Source organism: Phyllobates terribilis, unplaced genomic scaffold (genome assembly GCF_046119375.1).
Source record: "Phyllobates terribilis strain yellow unplaced genomic scaffold, ASM4611937v1 Scaffold_500__1_contigs__length_1315687, whole genome shotgun sequence".
NCBI lineage: Eukaryota > Metazoa > Chordata > Amphibia > Anura > Dendrobatidae > Phyllobates > Phyllobates terribilis.
This window is the reverse complement of record NW_027363260.1, coordinates 115,437-136,737: the sequence shown is the minus strand read 5'-3', so window position 1 is coordinate 136,737 and position 21,301 is coordinate 115,437. Positions and strand designations below refer to the sequence as shown.

General features: G+C 45.4%; 1 protein-coding gene across 1 annotated transcript in view; it reads left to right on the top strand.

Moving 5' to 3' along the window:
• LOC141230945 (uncharacterized) overlaps positions 1-21,301 on the top strand; it is a 41,492-nt gene that overhangs the window by 12,566 nt on the left and 7,625 nt on the right. Inside the window, exons 3-13 of the mRNA XM_073667638.1 lie at positions 10,319-10,477; positions 10,607-10,783; positions 10,867-10,990; positions 11,074-11,171; positions 11,371-11,461; positions 15,688-15,845; positions 18,327-18,476; positions 18,606-18,782; positions 18,856-18,979; positions 19,062-19,159; positions 19,357-19,447. Coding sequence (XP_073523739.1) covers positions 10,385-10,477; positions 10,607-10,783; positions 10,867-10,990; positions 11,074-11,171; positions 11,371-11,461; positions 15,688-15,845; positions 18,327-18,476; positions 18,606-18,782; positions 18,856-18,979; positions 19,062-19,159; positions 19,357-19,447 — 1,381 coding nt within the window. The 5' untranslated portion in view covers positions 10,319-10,384. The remainder of the gene's footprint in view (positions 1-10,318; positions 10,478-10,606; positions 10,784-10,866; positions 10,991-11,073; positions 11,172-11,370; positions 11,462-15,687; positions 15,846-18,326; positions 18,477-18,605; positions 18,783-18,855; positions 18,980-19,061; positions 19,160-19,356; positions 19,448-21,301) is intronic.

The window sequence follows — 21,301 nt, the reverse complement described above, 5'->3', positions numbered from 1 at the left end:
AGGTCACCTCTTCCCCCTTTTCCATAGTGTCTGGGCTCCCTTTCCCTTTCTCCTCTGTGTTGCACTCACACCTGGCGTGACATTGGGACACCCCATTAGTGAGACACATGAACAGTGCACATTGAGGTGAAACAAGAGACATCTCCTTTTGCATCATTGAGGTGGTTAAACCCAATGTGAGAGGTGGTGATCTTAATAGATGTATCCTCAAAAAAGAAAGTGAATGTATTTCCAGACTGGATTCACTAGGCCCTAAGGGACTGAATGAGCAAATTTCCTATGCCTGTTTTGTATGAATACAGCCCCATTCTGGATTACATTTTAGGATTTTATACTCTACCCATTGCTACTCAGTTCCCTGTGAACGAGGTTCACATATTGTTTTACTTCATCAAGAGATCTGAGCTTCTATATCAGAATTATTTCTTATCAGTTATATCCCAATTATACTATTTAGTAACTAACAAGTGTGGTGTTCCTTGTGTATCTCTAATTATGCAATAGGGGTCAAATATGACCATTTAGGAGTATACTGTGGGCCACCATCCCATATATTTTGTAGTGATAAAGTAGATCCACATGCCGATTGCATGATGGAAAAATGTGCAATACTTGTTTTTAGTCTCCCATGATACTGATCTCAGAGGATTTTTCTGTTGGTGGAATGCAATCCAATACCATATGCACTCCGGTGTGGAACGCAGACATATGGGCATGCACATTTGTGGACAATGATCCTAGATGGAATGATGACTACGGGCATGCGCAGTCACAGGTACGAGTTTCACGGCGGCAATCAATTTATCTGGTGTTTCAGCATAAAGCACGTCACTTCCGGACATGCACACTAGGTGATGGACATTATCGAACCTCTAGCTCATGAGAAGTAGCGTAGGTGCAGTATATTATTGTAGACAGACTCTATTCTGTATATCCTGTGACAATTCACCTCTAGGAATGGGAATGAGCCTCATAGTCTGGGAGGGGTTTTGGATGAAGTGGGATATTTAAACATGGACACCTGGCTATTAGGCACGCTATGTTGAACATCATGAATTATCATCCCTGTATCAAGCCTCCTAATGAACCTGTTGGGAAAATGCATTGAGGCGAATTATTGAAACATTCTCTGAGTACCATACCCTTTCCTTTATACATATTGTAGGGGATTTACTCACTGGGGTACAATAGGAGGAAAACAGGAGGCATGTTCTTAAATTTCATATGGGTTTATTACTTCATAAACCCAGAAGCCAAACAGAAAAGCAAATAGCCTTTAGATCAGGCAAACAAAGTAAATGTCCTTAGCAGGTCTCTACTCAGCCAGGCTTGTGTGGCACACAAGCTGGGGTAGCGTCCAGTGTCTTGGCTTGGTCTGAAGACAAACATACACAGTAGGCCTTCTACCTCCAAACACACAGACTATGTGCCAAACAACAGACTTCATTTTATAGGCTGTTAACCACACCCAGAGATGAGGTATGTGGGTAGCTGGACCCGCCCATTCTCTCCTAGCTACCCGTAACCCGGCTCCCAGGTGCACCAAACGATCTTCTTAGTGCTTATGTGCTCTAGAGAAACACTCCGGGTTACATCACACAGACCAGCCATCTCTGTGACACATACCTCCCATGGACTACGCGACCATTAGCCACCTTACATACCCCCCCCGCCTAAACCTGTGGGGTTGACACCGTTTACTACCAGACAGGGGATTCTCGAGAGAGCATCGGCATTACCATGTAGCTTCCCTGCTCTATGTTCTACAGGGAAGTAGGAGTCCTGTAGGGCTAAAAACCCGAGGGTGACTCTGGCATTTTTTCACTTTTTTCCCTCATCCATCTGAGTGGAGCATAGTCGGATAATAATCTAAATTTTCGAAATAACAGTACGGTAAGGAGTCCACCGCACACTTTATAGCCGAGCGTTCCTTCTCTATGACCGAATAATTTTTCTCGCAGGAGAACAGCTTTCTACTCAGGTAGAGGACAGGGTGCTCCTCCCCGTGTATCTCCTGGGAAAGGACTGCTGCTAACACGACATCTGAGGCATCTGTCTGGAGTATAAACTCTTTCTTGAAGTCCGGGGCAACCAGGACCGGTTGCCTACACAGAGCCAGTTTCATCTTTTGAAAGGACGTCTCCGCCTCTGCTGTCCACTTGGCCTTGGCTGATTTTGTCCCTTTAAGGAGGTCAGTCAGGGGTGCGGCCATCATGGCGAAGTTTGGGATGAATTTTCCTGTAGTATCCCACGATTCCCAGGAAGGCTCTGACTTGCTTTTTCGACACCGGTCTCAGCCAATTTTGGATTGCTTCTACTTTAATATTTTGGGGTTTTATCTTGACTCTACCCATTACATATCCGAAGTACTTGGCTTCTTATTTCCCCATGCCACATTTCTTTGAGTTTATTGAAAACCCCACCTTCCTCAGAGCATCAAACACAGCCTGAATCTTTTCCAGATGACTCTCCCAGTCTGGACTGAAGATAATAATATTGTTCAGGTATGTTGCAGCATATTGCTTATGGGATGCAAGGATGCAATCCATAGCTCTCTGGAATTTTGCAGGGGCCCCCTGCAGTCCAAACGGCATACGGGCATACTGGAAGCATCCGTCCAGCGTAGAAAACGCAGTCTTCTCTTTGGCTACCTGTGCCATGGGGGTCTGCCAATATCCCTCCGTCAGATCCAAGGTGGTTATGTGCCTTGCTGGCCCAAGCCTCTTGATCAGCTCGACGACGCGTGGCATGTGATATGCATCAAATTTGGAAACCTCATTCAACTTCCGATAGTCGTTGCAAAATCTCCACTCACCATTGGGATTTGGGACCAAGACAATCGGGCTCGACCAACTGCTCTTGGATTCTTCAATGACACTGAGCTTCAGCATACAAGCTACCTCTTTGGATATCAACTCTTGTCGGGCCTCAGGTATCTGATAGGGCTTCAAGTTCACCCGCACATGTGGCTTCGTCAGAACCTTGTGTTCTATGACCCTTGTGCAGCCCTACAATTCCGAGAACAGATCCCTATTCTTCTGCATCAACTCCCAACACTGCTGTTTCTTGGCCTTCGTTAGCATTTCCGCTATTGCGACTCCTCCAACGTCACCTTCTAGCTTGCCCAGCAAGCATGGAGCTTCCACAGCCTCTCTGTCTTGCTTGATGAGGTTGATGTGGTATATCTGGTACAGCTTACGTCGTCCCGGTTGATGAACCTTGTAGTTCGCTTCACCCACTTTTTCCACCCTTGCCACATGGCCAAGAACTTACTTTCCACCGTAGTAATTAGCATGAGGACTCCGGTCTCCCGGATTGAAGTGCCTCACTCTGGCTGACTGGTTGTAGACTCTGGCATGAGCTTCTTGTGCCTGGAGGAGATGTTCTTTTACAATGGGCATCACCTTCACAATCCTCTCCTGCATCAGAGCAACCATGCTCGATGACGCTCCTATGGGGCGTGAATTCGGCTTCCCAGATTTCCTTTGTGACATCCAGAAGACCCTGCGAATGTCGGCCATACAGAAGTTCGAATGGCGAGAACCCTCTAGAGGCCTGTGAAACCTTTCGGTTGGAGAACAACAGATATGGTAGGAGACAGTCCCAGTCTCTACTATCCCTTTCTATGTCCTTCCTCAGTATACTCTTCAGAGTCTTGTTAAACCTTTCGACTAGGCTATCCGTCTGAGGATGGTATACTGAAGTCCTCAGTTGGGAGATTTGGAGGGCTTTGCATAACTCCCTCATCACCTTACTCATAGAGGGAATTCCCTGGTCAGTGAGTATCTCCCTTTGGTAAGCCTGTTGGGGGGAAAAAACGTGGACCAACTCACGGGATTTATTCTTTGCGGAGGAGTTTCTCAGTGGAATCACTTCAGGATAGCGTGTGGCATAGTCCAGGATAACCAATATAAATTGATGCCCACAAGCAGATTCAACCAGGGGACTGACCAAGTCCATAGCAATTCTCTCGAACGGCACTTCAATAATGGGCAATGGCACGAGGGGACTTCAAAAGTGAGAGGTGGGGTCGGTTAACTGGCACGTAGTGCAAGACCTGCAATACTTAAATATTTCCCGGTGACATCTGGGCCAATAGAACCTTTGTAAAAGATAATGCCTTACCAACACCAGATGCAGCAAGCCTCCATGATAAAGGCGGGGCCAGCACATGTGCAAAATACTGATGCAGACAGCCACTCACTAACCTACCAATTCATGGAGGGGGGTGGCTGTCTAGTATTATACATGCACACCGATGGAGTCTGCATAGGGCGCCAGTCACACAGATAAGTGTGGTGCACAGTTTCTGGCTTGCAGCTTGTTGATGACACCCATACTATTAGATCAGGCGGGCTGCCCAGCACTATATACGTGCACCCCCACAAGACAGACGCCCCAATTCCCCCAGCCAACACTAAAGAGGCCTGGCCTCATCCTGCAAAAAAATGTGCAAAAAAGATGAAAAATAGTGTAGAAGATAAATACACCACATGAGGTGTTGGTCGATATTTTGGCCAAAGTACAGAAGCTCGCAACCCAAACGTCAAGGGTCCTCATACTTGCGAGTCCTAACACTAAACATTAAAAATGGTGAACATTGGACATAATTTCAAAAAACATCACAGTAAGGCTGTATGCCCACTATGCGTTTTTTAAGCTTTTCCGCAGCGGCAATTCCGCTGCAGAAACGCTTAAACGCTTGGTAGAAGGTCTGTCATGTTCCCCAATGATAATCCCATGTGCTGTGCACATGCTGCGGAAATTTCCGCTGCGGATTATCATTGCGGAAAAATCCGCAGCACTTCCAATTATTTTGCGGAAGCGCGGCATGTTCGCCGCCATTGACTTACATTGGAACGCATGGAATCCGCATCATTGCATCTGCAGATGCGGAATCCATGCGTTTCAATGTGCGGATGGTACCCGGGTTTGGAGAAGAGGAGACTCTCCTCCGGACCCGGGTACCATAGAACCTGTAAAAAAAAGAATAAAATAAAAAATATACATTATACTTACCTTCTGATGGCCCCCGGTGTCCTTAGCGATGCGTCTTGGCTTGCTGGCAGCTCACGATGGTCTGAAAAGGACCTGCCATGACGTCAATTAGTCATGTGAGGGGTCACGCGACCGCTGATGATGGCAGGTCCTTTAGTCTACCGCGAGCTGCCGGCAAGCCAGGACGCATCGGATAAAGACACCGGGGGCCATCAGAAGGTAAGTATATATTTATTTTTTACCATTCTTTCGGTCACACTATATAAATCCATGCCGGTTGCATGGATTTATATAGTGTGACCAAGTTGTCAAGCACTTTCCAAGTGATGTTAAAATCGCTTGGAAAGCGCTTGACAACCCGCATGCGGAAATGCTTGTGAAGAACGCTTCACTTCCGTACAATCCGCATGCGTTTTTTCTGCCAAGGAGATGCAGAAACGCTCAGGAAAAAATCCAGAGCATTTCTGCATCGTGGGCACATAGCCTAAAAGATAATGCCTTACCAACACCAGGTCAGATTACCAATGCACTGCAGGATGCAGCAAGCCTCAATGATAAAGGCAGGGCCAGCACATGTGCCAAATACTGATGCAGACAGCCACTCACTAACCTACCATTTCATGGAGGGAGTGGCTGTGTAGTATTATACATGCACACCGATGGAGTCTGCATAGGGCGCCAGTCACACAGATATGTGTGATGCACATTGTCTGGCTTGCAGCCTATTGATGACGCCCATACTATTAGGCTGTGTGCCCACGATGCGTTTTTAATGCTTTTCCGCAGCGTTTTTGCATGTAGAAGGGCAGCAATGTTCCCCAATGATAATCCGCAAATTTAATTTCCGGTGCGGATTATCATTGCGGAAAAAACGCAGCACTACCAATTATTTTGCGGAAGCGCTGCGTTTTCGCTGCAATTGACTTGCATTAGTACGCGCCAATTCCGAAAGACTGCATCTATACTTGCGTAATTGGCACGTTCTAATGTGCGGATGGTACCCAGTTGTGGAGGACAGGAGACTCTCCTCCACACCCAGGTACCATTAAAAAAGCTGTAAAAAAAGAAGAATAAAATAAAAAATAAATATATACTTACCTTCTGGCGGCCCGCAGTGCACTCCTCCTTGCTTCCCGGCACTTAGCGATGGAATGAAGGACCTGCTCTGATGTCAGAGTCATGTGACGGGTCACACGACGCTGACGTTGGCAGGTCCTTCAGTCTACCACTGCCGGCGGCCGGGACCGAGCGAGGCAAGACAGCGCAGGCCATCGGAGGGTAAGTATAGATTTATTTTTTTACATTCTCTCAGGTCACACTATATAAATCCATGCTGGTTGCATGGATTTATATAGTGTGACCAAGTTGACAAGCACTTTCCAAGTGATGCTAAAATTGCTTGGAAAGCGCTTGTCAACCCGCATGCGGAAACGCAAGTGAAGAACGCTTCACTTCCGCATGTCCCTGGCAGGAAAAAGACATGTACAATCCGCATGCATTTTTTTCTGCAAGGGAGATGCAGAAACGCTCAGGAAAAAATCCTGAGCATTTCTGCATCGTGGGCACATAGCCTTAGATCAGACGGGCTGCCAAGCACTATATACATGCAAGCACACAAGACATATGCCCCAATTCACCCAGCCAACACTAAAGAGGCCTGGTGGGGTATTTATCATGTGGTGTATTTATCTTATACACTATTTTTAATCTTTTTTGCACTGTGCACCCGCCCTATGCAGACTCCATCGGTGTGCATGTATAATACTACACAGTCACCCCCTCCATGAATTTGGTAGGTTAGTGAGTGGCTGTCTGCTTCAGTATTTTGCACATGTGCTGGCCCTGCCTTTATGATGCAGGCTTGCTGCATCCTGCAGTGCATTGGCAATCTGACCTGGTGTGGGTAAGGTATTATCTTTTACTGTGATGTTTTTTGAAATTATGTCCAGTGTTCACCAATAGAACCTTTGCACGATCCGTTCCTGCGTTTTAACCACTCCCAGATGTCCCCCCAAGACATGTGAACGGGCCATGTCCAACACCTTCCGTCTAAAGGGGCCCGGCACTATAAACTGCTCCACACTCTCCTCCCTCACTTTCTTGACCCGGTACAACAACTCCTTACTCATCATAAAATGGGGAAACCTTGTGTCAGTCCCTGACTCCTGTGCAACCCCATTTATAATAGTGACATTATTAAAGGCTTCCTTCAGAGTTAGGTCCCTATGTTGGGCTGACCCAAAATTCTCGCTGGTCACCCCTAACTCTGGAATTGCAGACTCAGGGGGCACTACCTCCTCATCCCCCACAAGGACACAAAAAGGAAACCTGTCTGACTCTGGGTGTGGTGATATCTCATTAGGGTTAATTTTTTTCTTATCTGAGCCAGCGAACTCAGAACCCTTCCTCCACAGATCCCAAAACAAGCAAAAGTCCCAGCCTATAATAATAGGGTGCAACAAGTCCTGAACGACGCCGACCTCGTGGGACTCTGTACCGTGGGCCATTTCAATGTCCACTCTGGCCCGTAGGGTAGTCTTTAGCATCACCATGAATGCGCTGAACGCCGACTTTTTTCCCCGGGATAATTTGGAGGGGGTCACCAGGCTCCCGGAGTCTAGCAGTGCCGTTACTTCCCATCTGTTCACCTTCATGTGACATGCTTGTGGCCCCTCGCTGGGTGGACAGTTCACCCTGCAGGCCGGATAAGCATAATATGAACAACATTGTCCTATGCTGCAGTCCATCGGCTCAAGGGTCAGGGGATGACGAGCGGCTATATGGCCTGGGCCGTGGCACCGCCAGCAAACAACATCACCTGTATGGACCTTGGGCACCACCTCCCTCGTCCATTTGGACCTTGGAAGTCCCACCACCTTTTGGGCCTGCACCCCATGTTGGGAACTCCAGCATGTAGTGGGCTGCCTTCCCAAGGAACCTTCAACCCCCTGGTATCTCTCGATCAGTCCGACCAGTTAATCCGCATACCGGGGATCACCCTGGGCAACCCAAGGCTGTATGGGCCTCGGCAGGGAGTGCACAAACCGGTCCATCACCACCCACTCTACCATCTGCGCAGGCATTGAGGACTCTGGCTGCAGCCACTTGTGGACCAGGTGCAGCAGGTCAAACATTTGGGACAGAGGTGGTTTGTTCTGGTGATACGAACCCACTGTGCCCTGATAGTCATTGTCAACCCCAAGCGTGCGAGAATCTCACTTTTTAGCTTGCCATACTCTTTGGCATCCTGCAAAGCTAAATCATAGTACGCCTACTAGGCGTACTTCTGGGGCTCTCCAAGTCAAGTATGGCGACAATACCTCTGCCCACTGCTCTTGTGGAAATTTCTCCCTCTCGCCACCCTTTGAAACACCATCAGGAAGGTCTCAACGTCATCCCCCGGGGTCATTTTCTGCAAAGCCCATCATACCGCCTTCCGGACATGGGAGTCCTCAGTCGGACCTGGGGTTGGAGCGCTCATCCTGTCCTGGATGGCGGTTGCCAGAAGCTGCATCTGCTGACGTTGTTTCTGCTAGTGCTGCTGGATCTGCTGTAACTACAGCCTGTTGGTCTCCTGTTGATGCTGCTGCGACTGGACCAGGTGTTTCAGCAGGTCCTCCATTTCGTCTGGCGATGCTTGCTGGCTTGCGACAGACTTCACCCAGGGCATGCAGTCCATCCTGTAGCAGTCACACGTCTCTGCTGGTAATGCTACCCGCAAGTCTAACACTAATTGTGGAGGTTTTACTCACTTGGGTGTGACAGGAGGAAAACAGGAGGCATGTTCCTTTAAAAGTTCATGTGGGTTTATTGCTTCATAAACCCAGAAGCCAAACAGAAAAGAAAATAGCCTTTAGATCAGGCAAACAAAGTAAATGTCTTTAGCAGGTCTCTGCTCAGCCAGGCCTGTGTGGCACACAAGCTGGGGTAGCGTCCAGTGTCCTGGCTTGGTCTGAAGACAAACATACACAGGAGGCCTTCTCCCTCCAAACACACAGACCATGTGCCAAACAACAGCCTCCATTTTATAGGCTGTTAACCACACCCAGAGGTGTGGTATGTGGGGGGTAGCTGGACACGTCCATTCTCTCCTAGCTACCCGTAACCCGGCTCCCAGATGCACCAAACGATCCTCTTAGTGCTTATCTGCCCTAGAGAAACACTCCGGGTTACATCACACAGACCAGCCATCTCTGTGACACATGCCTCCCATTGACTACACAACCATTAACCAACTTAGAATACTTTGATACATATCTGGTTTTATGATTCCCCCACGGCTGATGAAAGGGAATCTGTCACCCCCTGGAACTTATCTGACCTCTAATATTGGCATACAGGTGATAGAAATGTGAATCTATACATACCTTTATGCCTCATATTAGAGGTCTGTTTGCTGAGAAATGGCTTTTTATTCAGTGAAGATTCTGATGCTTGCTGGCCTTGGGGAGTGGATTCCCTTTAATAAATACTCACTTAGCCCCATTCTTCGTGCAGATACTAATAAATACAGGACCTATGAGATTTTTACCATATGATAGTTGGATAGTTAGGGGTGTATCATCCATAGCAGCAGCCCACAGGGCCACTATGGTGCCCGTTAAAAAAACACAGAATTTGAGCTTGGTTTAAGTTGGTATCCATGCAGCACATAAATGCTTGTTTACTATGGCCATAAATGAGAAAAAAACTATAAGAAGAAAAATGATCATAAACCCTGCTGTAAATAAATAAAAACCAAACGTGCATTTAAATAAAATAGGGTTCCTAGTAACACTGTTTTTGATCAAAAATAGCATGAAAGCTATCCCACCATGGTAAAATGAACCCATTCTGGATAGTCCTACTCTGCTTAATATTAAAAAACTTACCATGTATCAAAGCCTCAAACTTCTGTGTGTGAATCAGACATGAGAACTAACGTGATAGAAGATTACAGTCCGGGGAAGACGGGAAACATTCATATAGACGACCGGTGGAGATGTAGTCAGTGAAGAACTCTGGCTAAATATGTTTGTAGAGCCGTAGTAGAAGATGAAGATGACGTCGTCCTCCTCATGAAGTAGTTATTTCTCATGTCACGTGTAATGAATATCTCCTGCAGTATTGCTAATGCCGATTGCAGTGTCGGTAAATGAGACGAGAATTAGCTTTATGGAAGATGAGTCTTTGAGAAACGTATTCAGCTACAGACTCCAAGGAAGAAACTGCTTGTTGTCTGTGGCCTAAAATATATAGGTTTTATTACTAGATGTAAAGCAGAAAACGAAATACTGTAAAATAATAAATCTCCTCATATGTTTCCCCTTATTATCTCCAGTAATTGTATTATTACACAATATCAGATCCTCTCAGTGAAGATCTTCTATTTAAGAGAATTTTCCTTATGGACCCATCAAAGATGGATATGGATAGAGACAAGATGGCAGAGAGGATATTACACCTCACCCTAGAGATCCTCTTCCGTCTTACTGGAGAGGTGAGAGATTCTGATGACGCCACATTACATCAATTTTATCTATGGGAATAACAGATGGACAGAACTGGAGAGGTGGGGACTCTGGAAATGTCTGAAGTGAGATTTATTTATATGTCTTTCCATAACCAGGATTACATATTAGTGAAGACCTCTAGTGAGCGCTGTCAGGACCCTGTGTCTGAGGGATGGGAAAGACCCCTGAGCCCAATCACAGGGGCTCCACCTCACCCCCTGATACATGAGGATATCAATGACCAGAAGATCGTAGAACTCACCTACGAGATGATTGAGCTGCTGACTGGAGAGGTGACACTGCTTCGAATGCTGGGACTTTATACAGTAATGCTATGAAAGGATCGGGGGGATGACTGTATCATTGTATGTGTCAGGTTCCTATAAGATGTCAGGATGTCACTGTCTATTTCTCCATGGAGGAGTGGGAGTATTTAGAAGGACACAAAGATTTGTACAAAGACGTCATGATGGAGGTTCCTCAGCTCCTCACATCATCAGGTAATAGACAGGACTAAATACACACGGCCTATAATTATCTGTATGTAAAGAATAAATTCCGTCCTTGTATGTGTTTCTTCCAGAGCTATCCAGTAAGAGGACAACACCAGACAGATGTCCCCATTCTTTTCTTCCACAGGACTGTAAACAAGAAGATCCCAATGTTCCTCAGGATCATCAGGTAGATGGAGAGAAGGTGTCATGAGATCTCCCCTATGATGTGTAGACGGCTGTGAAGGTCTTGTGTTCAAGTCTTGTTTTATCCACCAGTATTATGTGTTTTCTATTTGTGTAATGAGAACGGTGGAGATGACAGGATTAGAGCTGATCATAGATGTGACTTCTCCATCTGTCTGTGACTTTTACAATATTTGTTTCAGGGTGAAGATCTCACCCATATTAATACTATAGAGGCATATGTGAGGGGTGATGAGTGGTGTAAAGAGGAGATTCCTACATGTGACTACCCAGGTGAGTAGTGACCACTAAATGCAGAGAAGTTACAGATTCTTCTCAGTCACCGGCTGTGGCTGCTTTATCGGTGGTGTAGTCCGGCCGTATCACAATCACATGATCACCATTTTGCCTCTAGACCACAACATTCTCTTCCACCCAAAACTGTTCAAATGATTTTGGGCATTGAAACCCTTTTCCATAGAACTTACAACCTGGAGGATCCACCTACTCACTGTGATTAGGAGACGTTACCTGCCCAGATCTGTAAACCACAAAGCCAGAAAATCACTTAAAAAATATTATGATGGGCCTGTAAGAGAAAGTGGAGGGTAATGATGCTGTTGGCTTCCTAGAACCCTGATATCTTATTGGATGAATCTACCTTTCTCCCTTCTGTTTTGCTGAATGTGCTCATATGGTCCCTACAAGACCAGGTCCAGTCTTTCTGGCCAAACTTCACTTTTATGATCGACAACATTAAATGTGCAGTGAGGCCAAGTGTGAATTTCTGTACAATAACAACAGAGTTTCCCTTTATCCTGACTTTTCAATTTCTTTTAAAACCGACTAATTTCAAACCAAATTGTGATAAACTACACAAAAAAAAACATTACACATGTGACCCGGTGTATCTTTAAGCTAAATTTAAGACTCCTCATCTCTTCACTATTATAAAAAGTTCTCTTTAAATGTCAATATTTCTTGAAACTCATCTGACAGAAAATATTGTCCCTTACGATAGTTTAGATTGCCAAGAGCCACCGAGCCCCATACTCTAATTACCCCAGAGAGGTTTCACCACTAGTTACTCACTACTTACTGATGGAGACTGTTGAGTTTGATCATTTCAGTAGATGTGTTATGGTCTATACTCACAGTTTTGACTATAGTAGTTAGTGCCCAAAATAGTCTGATTTCACCCCTTCCTGCAGCCAGTTTTGTGTTCCTATCTGGGCCCATTTTTCAAATCTGACGTGTGCCACTTTATATGGTGACTAGCTACTGAACTCGTTCTACGCCCGGGTGGTGAGCATTTTTATTGGTATATGGTCTCCCATGCTGGTATGTGTGGTATTTGCTGCCCCCCTCCTGGTATTTGTGCTGCCCCCACCATCTTATCCTGGTATGCATGGCACCCTCATCCCCAATCCAGGTATGCGTGGTACCCCATCCCTCATCCCCAATCGCGGTATGCGTGGCTCCCCATATCCCCAATCGCGGTATGCTTGGCTCCCCTCATCCCCAATCGCGGTATGCGTGGCCCCCCTCATCCCCAATCGCGGTATGCGTGGCCCCCCTCACCCCCAATCGCGGTATGCGTGGCCCCCCCCAATCGCGGTATGCGTGGCTCCCCTCATCCCTAATCGCGGTATGCGTGGCTCCCCTCATCCCCAATTGCGGTATGCATGGCTCCCCTCATCCCCAATTGCGGTATGCGTGGCTCCCCTCATCCCCAATCGCGGTATGCATGGCTCCCCTCATCCCCAATCGCGTTATGCGTGGCCCCCCTCATCCCCAATCGCGGTATGCATGGCTCCCCTCACCCCCAGTCCCGGTATGCGTGGCTCCCCTCACCCCCAGTCCCGGTATGTTTGGCTCCCCTCACCCCCATTCCCAGTATGCGTGGCTCCCCTCACCCCCAATCCCAGTATGCGTGGCTCCCCTCACCCCCAATCCTGGTATACGTGGTACCCCTCACTCCACAATCCTGGTATATGCATGGTCCCCTCACCCCACAATCCTGGTATATGCATGGTCCCCTCACCCCACAATCCTGATATGTGTGGCCCCCTCATCCCTTCCGCACTGTACACACAAACAAAAAAAATAAACAGTTATACTCACCTTTCTTCTCTGTACTCCAGCGCTGCAGCGTCCTGTTCTGCCGTAGGCCGGGGGAGGAGAGTGGCGTCATTTTGCTGAAGACACACTGTAAATGTGTCTTCAGTAAAATGGCGAAGGATAGCGCTATGTGCACGCGCCGATCCGACGCCTCACTCCGCCCCCTGTCTCCGGCCAGATTAGAGGCGCAACGCTCCTCCTGGTCAGGTAAGTATGCAAGTATGGCGCCGGAGATCGCAGTATGCGTTCAGTGTCTACACATACCGCGATCTCCGGCGCCATACACCTCCTCTTACCTGTAACGGCTGGATGCCTGCTTCTGTCTGGAGCCAGACTGCGCGTCACACATGCGCAGTCTATCGAGGCTTCGGACAGAGGGACTCTTAGCCGATTATATTATAGATAACTTTTGAATTCTTCACAAAGGATTATAGGAAACAAATGGACCTTACAAATAATATTCTAACTTCTCTTGAATCCGACAATCCCCTATATATGGTTGTACACTACTGTCTGGGCACATGGCAGGTTAAAAAGGGAAGGAGCGGCATTTAGCTATTTGAATGCAGATTTTGCTGGGATAGTTTGCAGACACAATGTATTGGGGACACTGTTCGTTGTCACCTGGCAGCTCAAAAGATGGCTACCACAAACAGGCTTGGCGCTATCTACTCCATTTTCCAGATCACAGGGTTTGCCTTGCTCATCATCCTTTAACCCCTCTTCATGTATTTGGACTTAGACAGAGACCCCCTAAGCTTGGGCCACAGTGTTACCTAATGTTCTGTGGTGTGAGATGGCAAGAAGAATAGTCAGATAGCCGGGTCAGAACATGGAGGTCAGAGAAAAGCCGTTAGCTGAGCACATAGGACTGAACCAGAGGAGAACAAGGCTGTATCTGGCAGCTTCCAGCAATATGCTTCCAGCTTTAGTAGGGTGCGGTGCTTTCCAGTTGGCTGAAGCAGGGAGCAGATTACTCCAGCTGGACAGCACACACACCCACACTGCCAGACTGGATGGTACTACAGGTCCCAGCAACCCTAATCTTAGTGGCTGGACAGAGCCTGCGCTGCCCAGAGCTTCTGGTTCTATCGTCTCCTCCATCACCAATGCCGCCTGCAGGATGAATAAGGAGGTGAGAGAAGCAGACGTCGCAGGAGCAGATCCCAGAGGAGATGGGACCCACCATTTACAGAAGCCCTAATGTGACCAAATTGCAGAAAACCAGAGCAGTAGAAATCCCCATAAAGTGACTCCATTTTGGAAATTATAACCCTCAGTGATATAATCTATAGGAGTAGTGACTATTTTGACTCCACAGTCACTTTCTGGAAATTAGCACACAGTGGATGTTGGAGAGTGAAAATTACAAATATATAATTTCATTACCCAACACATAGTGTCCAGATTGTGCTCCAGGAGACACACACCGTAAATTAAGTGGGTTCTTCTCACTATAGTAATGTCAAATACATGGTTGCTGAGTGTGTTTTGAGCACACTGCAAGGCTCAGAAGCGAGGGGGAGATCTGACTTTGGGAGAGCGGATATTGCTGGATTGGTTTATGGAAGCCATGTTGCTTTTCAAAAGCCTTTGAACCACTAATGATGTGGAAACTTCTGTTTTTCCACTGACAGATGATGGACCTGAGTGGGGACTTGGTTTTTGTGAGATAAGTAGAAGTTTTTATTGATATTATTTTTGCCTACATAACATTGCTTGGTGGCTTTTTATTCCATATTTGGAGGCAGAATGAACAAACAGTTGAACACTACGATCCACTGGTTCATCCTATGAGGTTTTCTATTAGACTGTGAACTGTTATTGTCTTGGTGAATAATGATGGCTAACATAAGGCAAAATTTTAAAAAAATCACAGAAAAAGATACAGCCTTACCAACACAAATCATATAACAAATGCACTAGCAGGATGCCGCAGACACCCATGATAAAGGTGGGGGCAGCGCAGGTGCAAAATACTGATGGAGCAACCACTCAAAATCATACCAATTCATGGAGAGGATGGTTGCCTAGTATTAAAGATGCACACAGATGAAGCTTGAATAGGACGCCAGTCACACAGGTAGGTTTGATGCACAGTGTCTGACTTAGGATACTGATGATGCCCATACTATTACATCAGGAAGGCTGCCCAGCACTATATAAGTGCACCCCACATGGACAGACACCCCAGTACACCCAACCAACACTAAAATGCTAATGCATTTGTTATCTGATTTGGTGTTGGTAAGGCTGATTTTTTCTGTGATGTTTTCTTGGTAGATAATGATACTTTTACGTAAAGTACATTTTTACGGAGAGTTTAAGTAGAAATATTCAACATTATAAATTTTAAGGATGTGTTATTCATAAATAATAATTGGTTTTATTCTTGGCAGATGACTGTACCAGGAGATCAGAGGAACAGCTGACATCTTCAATTTTTAAATCAGATGATTTTGAGATCACACAAGATACAATTGAAGTGAATGACATTACTCCAGATATACCATCATCCCTTCACAGCAAAGATCTGTCATCTGATCATTTGAAACAGGTCCTGTCTTCTGATTCATTACCGACTACTAAGGAAAATCAAAGTCACAAAATAAGCATTAAAAAACAAATTGCTCCTAAAGCAAAGAAATCATTTTCATGTTCAGAATATGGAAATAGTTTTTCCCTCGAAAAGTCTTTTCTTAAACATCAAAACATTCACACAGCAGAGAATAGATTTTTTTTATTTCAAGTGTGGGAATTTTTTTTAACCAGAAATCAAATTTTGTTAATCACCAGAGAAGTCGCACACAGAAGAAGCCATTTTCCTGTTCAGAAAGTGGAAAATGTTTTACTGAGAAATCAAGTTTAACCAAATATCAGAGAACTCACACAGGGGAGAAGCCTTTTTCCTGTTCAGAATGTGGGAAATGTTTTAGCCGGAAATCTCTGGTGCTTAACCAAACCTGAACTCACACAGTGGAGAAGCCTTTTTTCTGTTCAGACATGAAACCTAACGTGATGGAAGATTACAGTCCGGGGAAGATGGGAAACATTCATATACAGTCATGGCCAAAAGTATTGAGAATGACACCAAAATTATATTTTCACATGATCTGCTGGCCTCTGGTTTTTATTAGTGTTTGTCTGATGTTTATATCACATACAGAAATATAATTGCAATCATATTATGAGTACCAATAGGTTATATTGACAGTTAGAATGAGTTAATGCAACAAGTCAATATTTGAGGGTTGCCCCTTCTTCTTCAAGACCTCTGTAATTCTCCCTGGCATGCTCTCAGTCAACTTTTGGACCAAATCCTGACTGATAGCAGTCCATTCTTGCATAATCAATGCTTGCATTTTGCCAGAATTTGTTGGTTTTTGTTTGTCCACCCGTCTCTTGATGATTGACCACAAGTTCTCAATGGGATTAAGATCTGGGGAGTTTCCAGGCCATGGACCCAAAATCTCTATGTTTTGTTCCATGAGCCATTTAGTTATCACCTTTGCTTTATGGCAAGGTGCTCCATGATGCTGGAAAAGGCATTGTTGGGCGCCAAACTGCTCTTGGACGGTTGGGAGAAGTTGCTCTTGGAGGACATTCTGGTACCATTCTTTATTCATGGCTGTGTTTTTAGGCAAGACTGTGAGTGAGCCGATTCCCTTGGCTGAGAAGCAACCCCACACATGAATGGTTTCAGGATGCTTTACAGTTGGCATGAGACAAGACTGGTGGTAGCGCTCACCTCTTCTTCTCCGAATAAGCTGTTTTCCAGATGTCCCAAACAATCGAAAAGGGGATTCATCAGAGAAAATGACTTTGCCCCAGTACTCAGCAGTCCACTCCCTGTACCTTTTGCAGAATATCAGTCGGTCCCTGATGTTTTTTCTGGAGAGAAGTGGCTTCTTTGCTGCCCTCCTTGAAACCAGCCCTTGCTCAAAGAGTCTTCGCCTCACAGTGCGTGCAGAAGCACTCACACCAGCCTGCTGCCATTCCTGAGCAAGCTCGGCACTGCTGGTAGTCCGATCCCGCAGCTGAAACAGTTTTAAAATACGGTCCTGGCGCTTGCTGGTCTTTCTTGGGCGCCCTGGAGCCTTTTTGACAACAATGGAAGCTCTCTCCTTGAAGTTCTTGATGATGCGATAGATTGTTGACTGAGGTGCAATCTTTGTAGCTGCGATACTCTTCCCTGTTAGGCCATTTTTGTGCAGTGCAATGATGGCTGCACGTGTTTCTTTAGAGATAACCATGGTTAACTGAAGAGAAACAATGATACCAAGAACCAGCCTCCTTTTAAAGTGTCCAGTGATGTCATTCTTACTTAATCATGACTGATTGATCGCCAGCCCTGTCCTCATCAACACCCACACCTGTGTTAATGGATCAATCACTAAAACGATGTTAGCTGCTCCTTTTAAGGCAGGACTGCAATGATGTTGAAATGTGTTTTGGGGGTTAAAGTTCATTTTCTGGGCAAATATTGACTTTGCAAGTACAGTAATTGCTGTTAAGCTGATCACTCTTTGACATTCAGGAGTATATGCAAATTGCCATTACAAAAAATGAAGCAGTAAACTTTGGAAAAATTACTATTTGTCTCATTCTCAATACTTTTGGCCATGACTGTAGACGGCCGGTGGAGATGTAATCAGTGAAGAAATCTGGCTAAATATGTTTCTAGAGCCGTAGTAGAAGATGAAGATGTCGTCCTCCTCATGAAGTAGTTATTTCTCATGTTACGTGTAATGAATATCTCCTGCAGTATTGCTAATGCCGATTGCAGTGTCGGTAAATGAGACGAGAATTAGCTTTATGGAAGATGAGTCTTTGAGAAATGTATTCAGCTACAGACTCCAAGGAAGAAACTGCTTGTTGTCTGTGGCCTAAAATATATAGGTTTTATTAGTAGATGTAAAGAAGAAAACTAAATACTGTAAAATAATAAATCTCATATGTTTCCCTTGTTATCTCCAGTAATTGTATTATCACACAAGATTTTTATGATGTTACATCGGCTCATCATCTTCTCATTTAGGTCTCTACAATATCGGATCCTCTCAGTGAAGATCTTCTATTTAAGAGAATTTTCCTTATGGACCCATCAAAGATGGATATGGACAGAGACAAGATGGCGGAGAGGATATTCCACCTCACCCTAGAGATCCTCTTTCGGCTTACTGGAGAGGTGAGAGATTCTAATGACGTCACATTGCATCATTCTTATCTATGGGAATAACACATGGACAGAACTGGAGAGGTGAGGACTCTGGAAATGTCTGGAGTGAGATTGATTTATATGTCTTTCCATAACCAGGATTACATATTAGTGAAGACCTCTAGTGAGCGCTGTGAGGACCCTGTGTCTGAGGGATGGGAAAGACCCCTGAGCCCAATCACAGGGCATCCATCTCACCCCTTCATACTTGAGGACATCAATGACCAGAAGATCGTAGAACTCGCCTACAAAATGATTGAGCTGCTGACTGGAGAGGTGGGAATGCTGGGACATTATACAGTAACGCTATGAAAGGATCGGGGGATGACGGTATCATTGTATGTGTCAGGTTCCTATAAGATGTCAGGATGTCACTGTCTATTTCTCCATGGAGGAGTGGGAGTATTTAGAAGGACACAAAGATCTGTACAAGGACGTCATGATGGAGGTTCCCCAGTCCCTCACATCACCAGGTAATAGACAGGACTGAATATACACGGCCTATAATTATCTGTATGTAAAGAATGAATTCAGTCCTGTATGTGTTTCCTCCAGATCTATCCAGTAAGAGGACAACACCAGACAGATGTCCCCATCCTCTTCTTCCTCAGGACTGTAAACAAGAAGATCCCAATGTTCCTCAGGATCATCAGGTAGATGGAGAGAAGGTGTCATGAGATCTCCCCTATGATGTGTAGACGGCTGTGAAGGTCTTGTGTTCAGTTTTGTTTTATCCACCAGTATTACGTGGTTTATACTTGTGTAAAGAGAACAGTGGAGATGTCAGGATTAGAGCTGATCATAGATGGGACTTCTCATCAGTCTGTGACTTTTATAATATTTGTTTCAGGGTGAAGATCTGCCCCATATTAATACTATAGAGTCATATGTGAGGAGTGATGAGCGGTGTAAAGAGGAGATTCCTACATATGACTACCCAGGTGAGTAGTAACCACTAAATGCAGAGAAGTCACAGTTTTATCTCAGTCACCGGCTGTGGCTGCTTTATCGGTGGTGTAGTCCGACCGTATCACAATCATATGATCACCATTTTTCCTCTAGACCACAGCATTCTCCTCCACCCAAAACTGTTCAAATGATTTTGGGCATTGAAACCCTTTTCCATAGAACTTACAACCTGGAGGATCCACCTACTCACTGTGATTAGGAGACGTTACCTGCCCAGATCTGTAAACTACAAAGCCAGAAAATCACTTGAAGAAAAATATAATGATGGGCCTGTAAGAGAAAGCGGAGGGTAATGATGGTGTTCCTTCCTAGATCCCTGATATCTTATTGGATGAATCTACCTTCTCTCCCTTCTGTGCTGCTGAATGTGCTCATATGGTCCCTACAAGACCAGGTCCAGTCTTTCTGGCTGAACGTCACTTTTATGATCTACAACATTAAATGTGCAGTGAGGGCCAAGTGTGAATTTCTGTACAATAACAGCAGAGTTTCCCTTTATCCTGACTTTTCAGTTTCTTTTAAAACCGACTAACTTCAAACCAGATTGTGATAAACTAAAAAAAAAACATTACACCTGCGCCATGATAGATCTCTAAGCTAAATTTAAGACACCTCAGCTCTGCACTATTATAAAAAGTTCTCTTTGAATGTCTAATATTTCTTCTTGAAACTCGTCTGACAGAGCCCCATACTCCAATTACCCCAGAGAGGTTTCACCACTAGTTACTCACTACTTACTGATGAAGACTGTTGAGTTTGATCATTTCAGTAGATGTGTTATGGTCTATACTCACAGTTTTGACTATAGTAGTTAGTGCCCAAAATAGTCTGATTTAACCCCTTCCTGCAGCCAGTTTTGTGTTCCTATCTGGGCCCATTTTTCAAATCTGACGTGTGTCACTTTATATGGTGATAACTTTGGAATTCTTCACAAAGGATAATAGGAAACAAATGGACCTTACAAATAATATTCCAACTTCTCTTGAATCTGACAATCCCCTATATACGGTTGTACACTACTGTCTGGGCACATGGCAGGTTAAGAAAGGAAGGAGCGGCATTTAGCTATTTGAAAGCAGATTTTGCTGGGATAGTTTGCAGACACAATGTATTGGGGACACTGTTCATGGTCACCTGGCAGCTCAAAAGATGGCTACCACAAACAGGCTTGGCGCTATATACTCCATTTTCCAGATCCCAGGGTTTGCCTTGCTCATCATCCTTTAACCCCTCTACATGGATTTGGACTTAGATAGAGACCCCTAAGCTTGGGCCACAGTGTTACCTAATGTTCTGTGGTGTGAGATGGCAAGAAGAATAGTCAGATAGCCGGGTCAGAACATGGAGGTCAGAGAAAATACGAAACCACACAAAAGTAGTCAGTAAACGGGTCGGAGTCACAACAGGAAACAAATACACAAGCCGGGAGCTGAGCACAGAGGACTGAACCAGAGGAGAACAAGGCTGTATCTGGCAGCTTCCGGCAATATGCTTCCAGCTTTAGTAGGGTGCGGTGCTTTCCAGTTGGCTGAAGCAGGGAGCAGATTACTCCAGCTGGACAGCACACACACCCATACTGCCAGACTGGATGGTACTACAGGTCCCAGGCTACCTAATCTTAGTGGCTGGACAGAGCCTGCGCCGCTGAGAGCTTCTGGTTCTGACATCTCCTCCATCACCAGCGCCGCCTGCAGGATGAATAAGACGGCGCCTGGTGAGAGAAGCAGACGTCGCAGGAGCAGATCCCAGAGGAGATGGGACACACCATTTACAGAAGCCCTAATGTGACCAAATTGCAGAAAACCTGAGCAGTAAAAATCCCCATA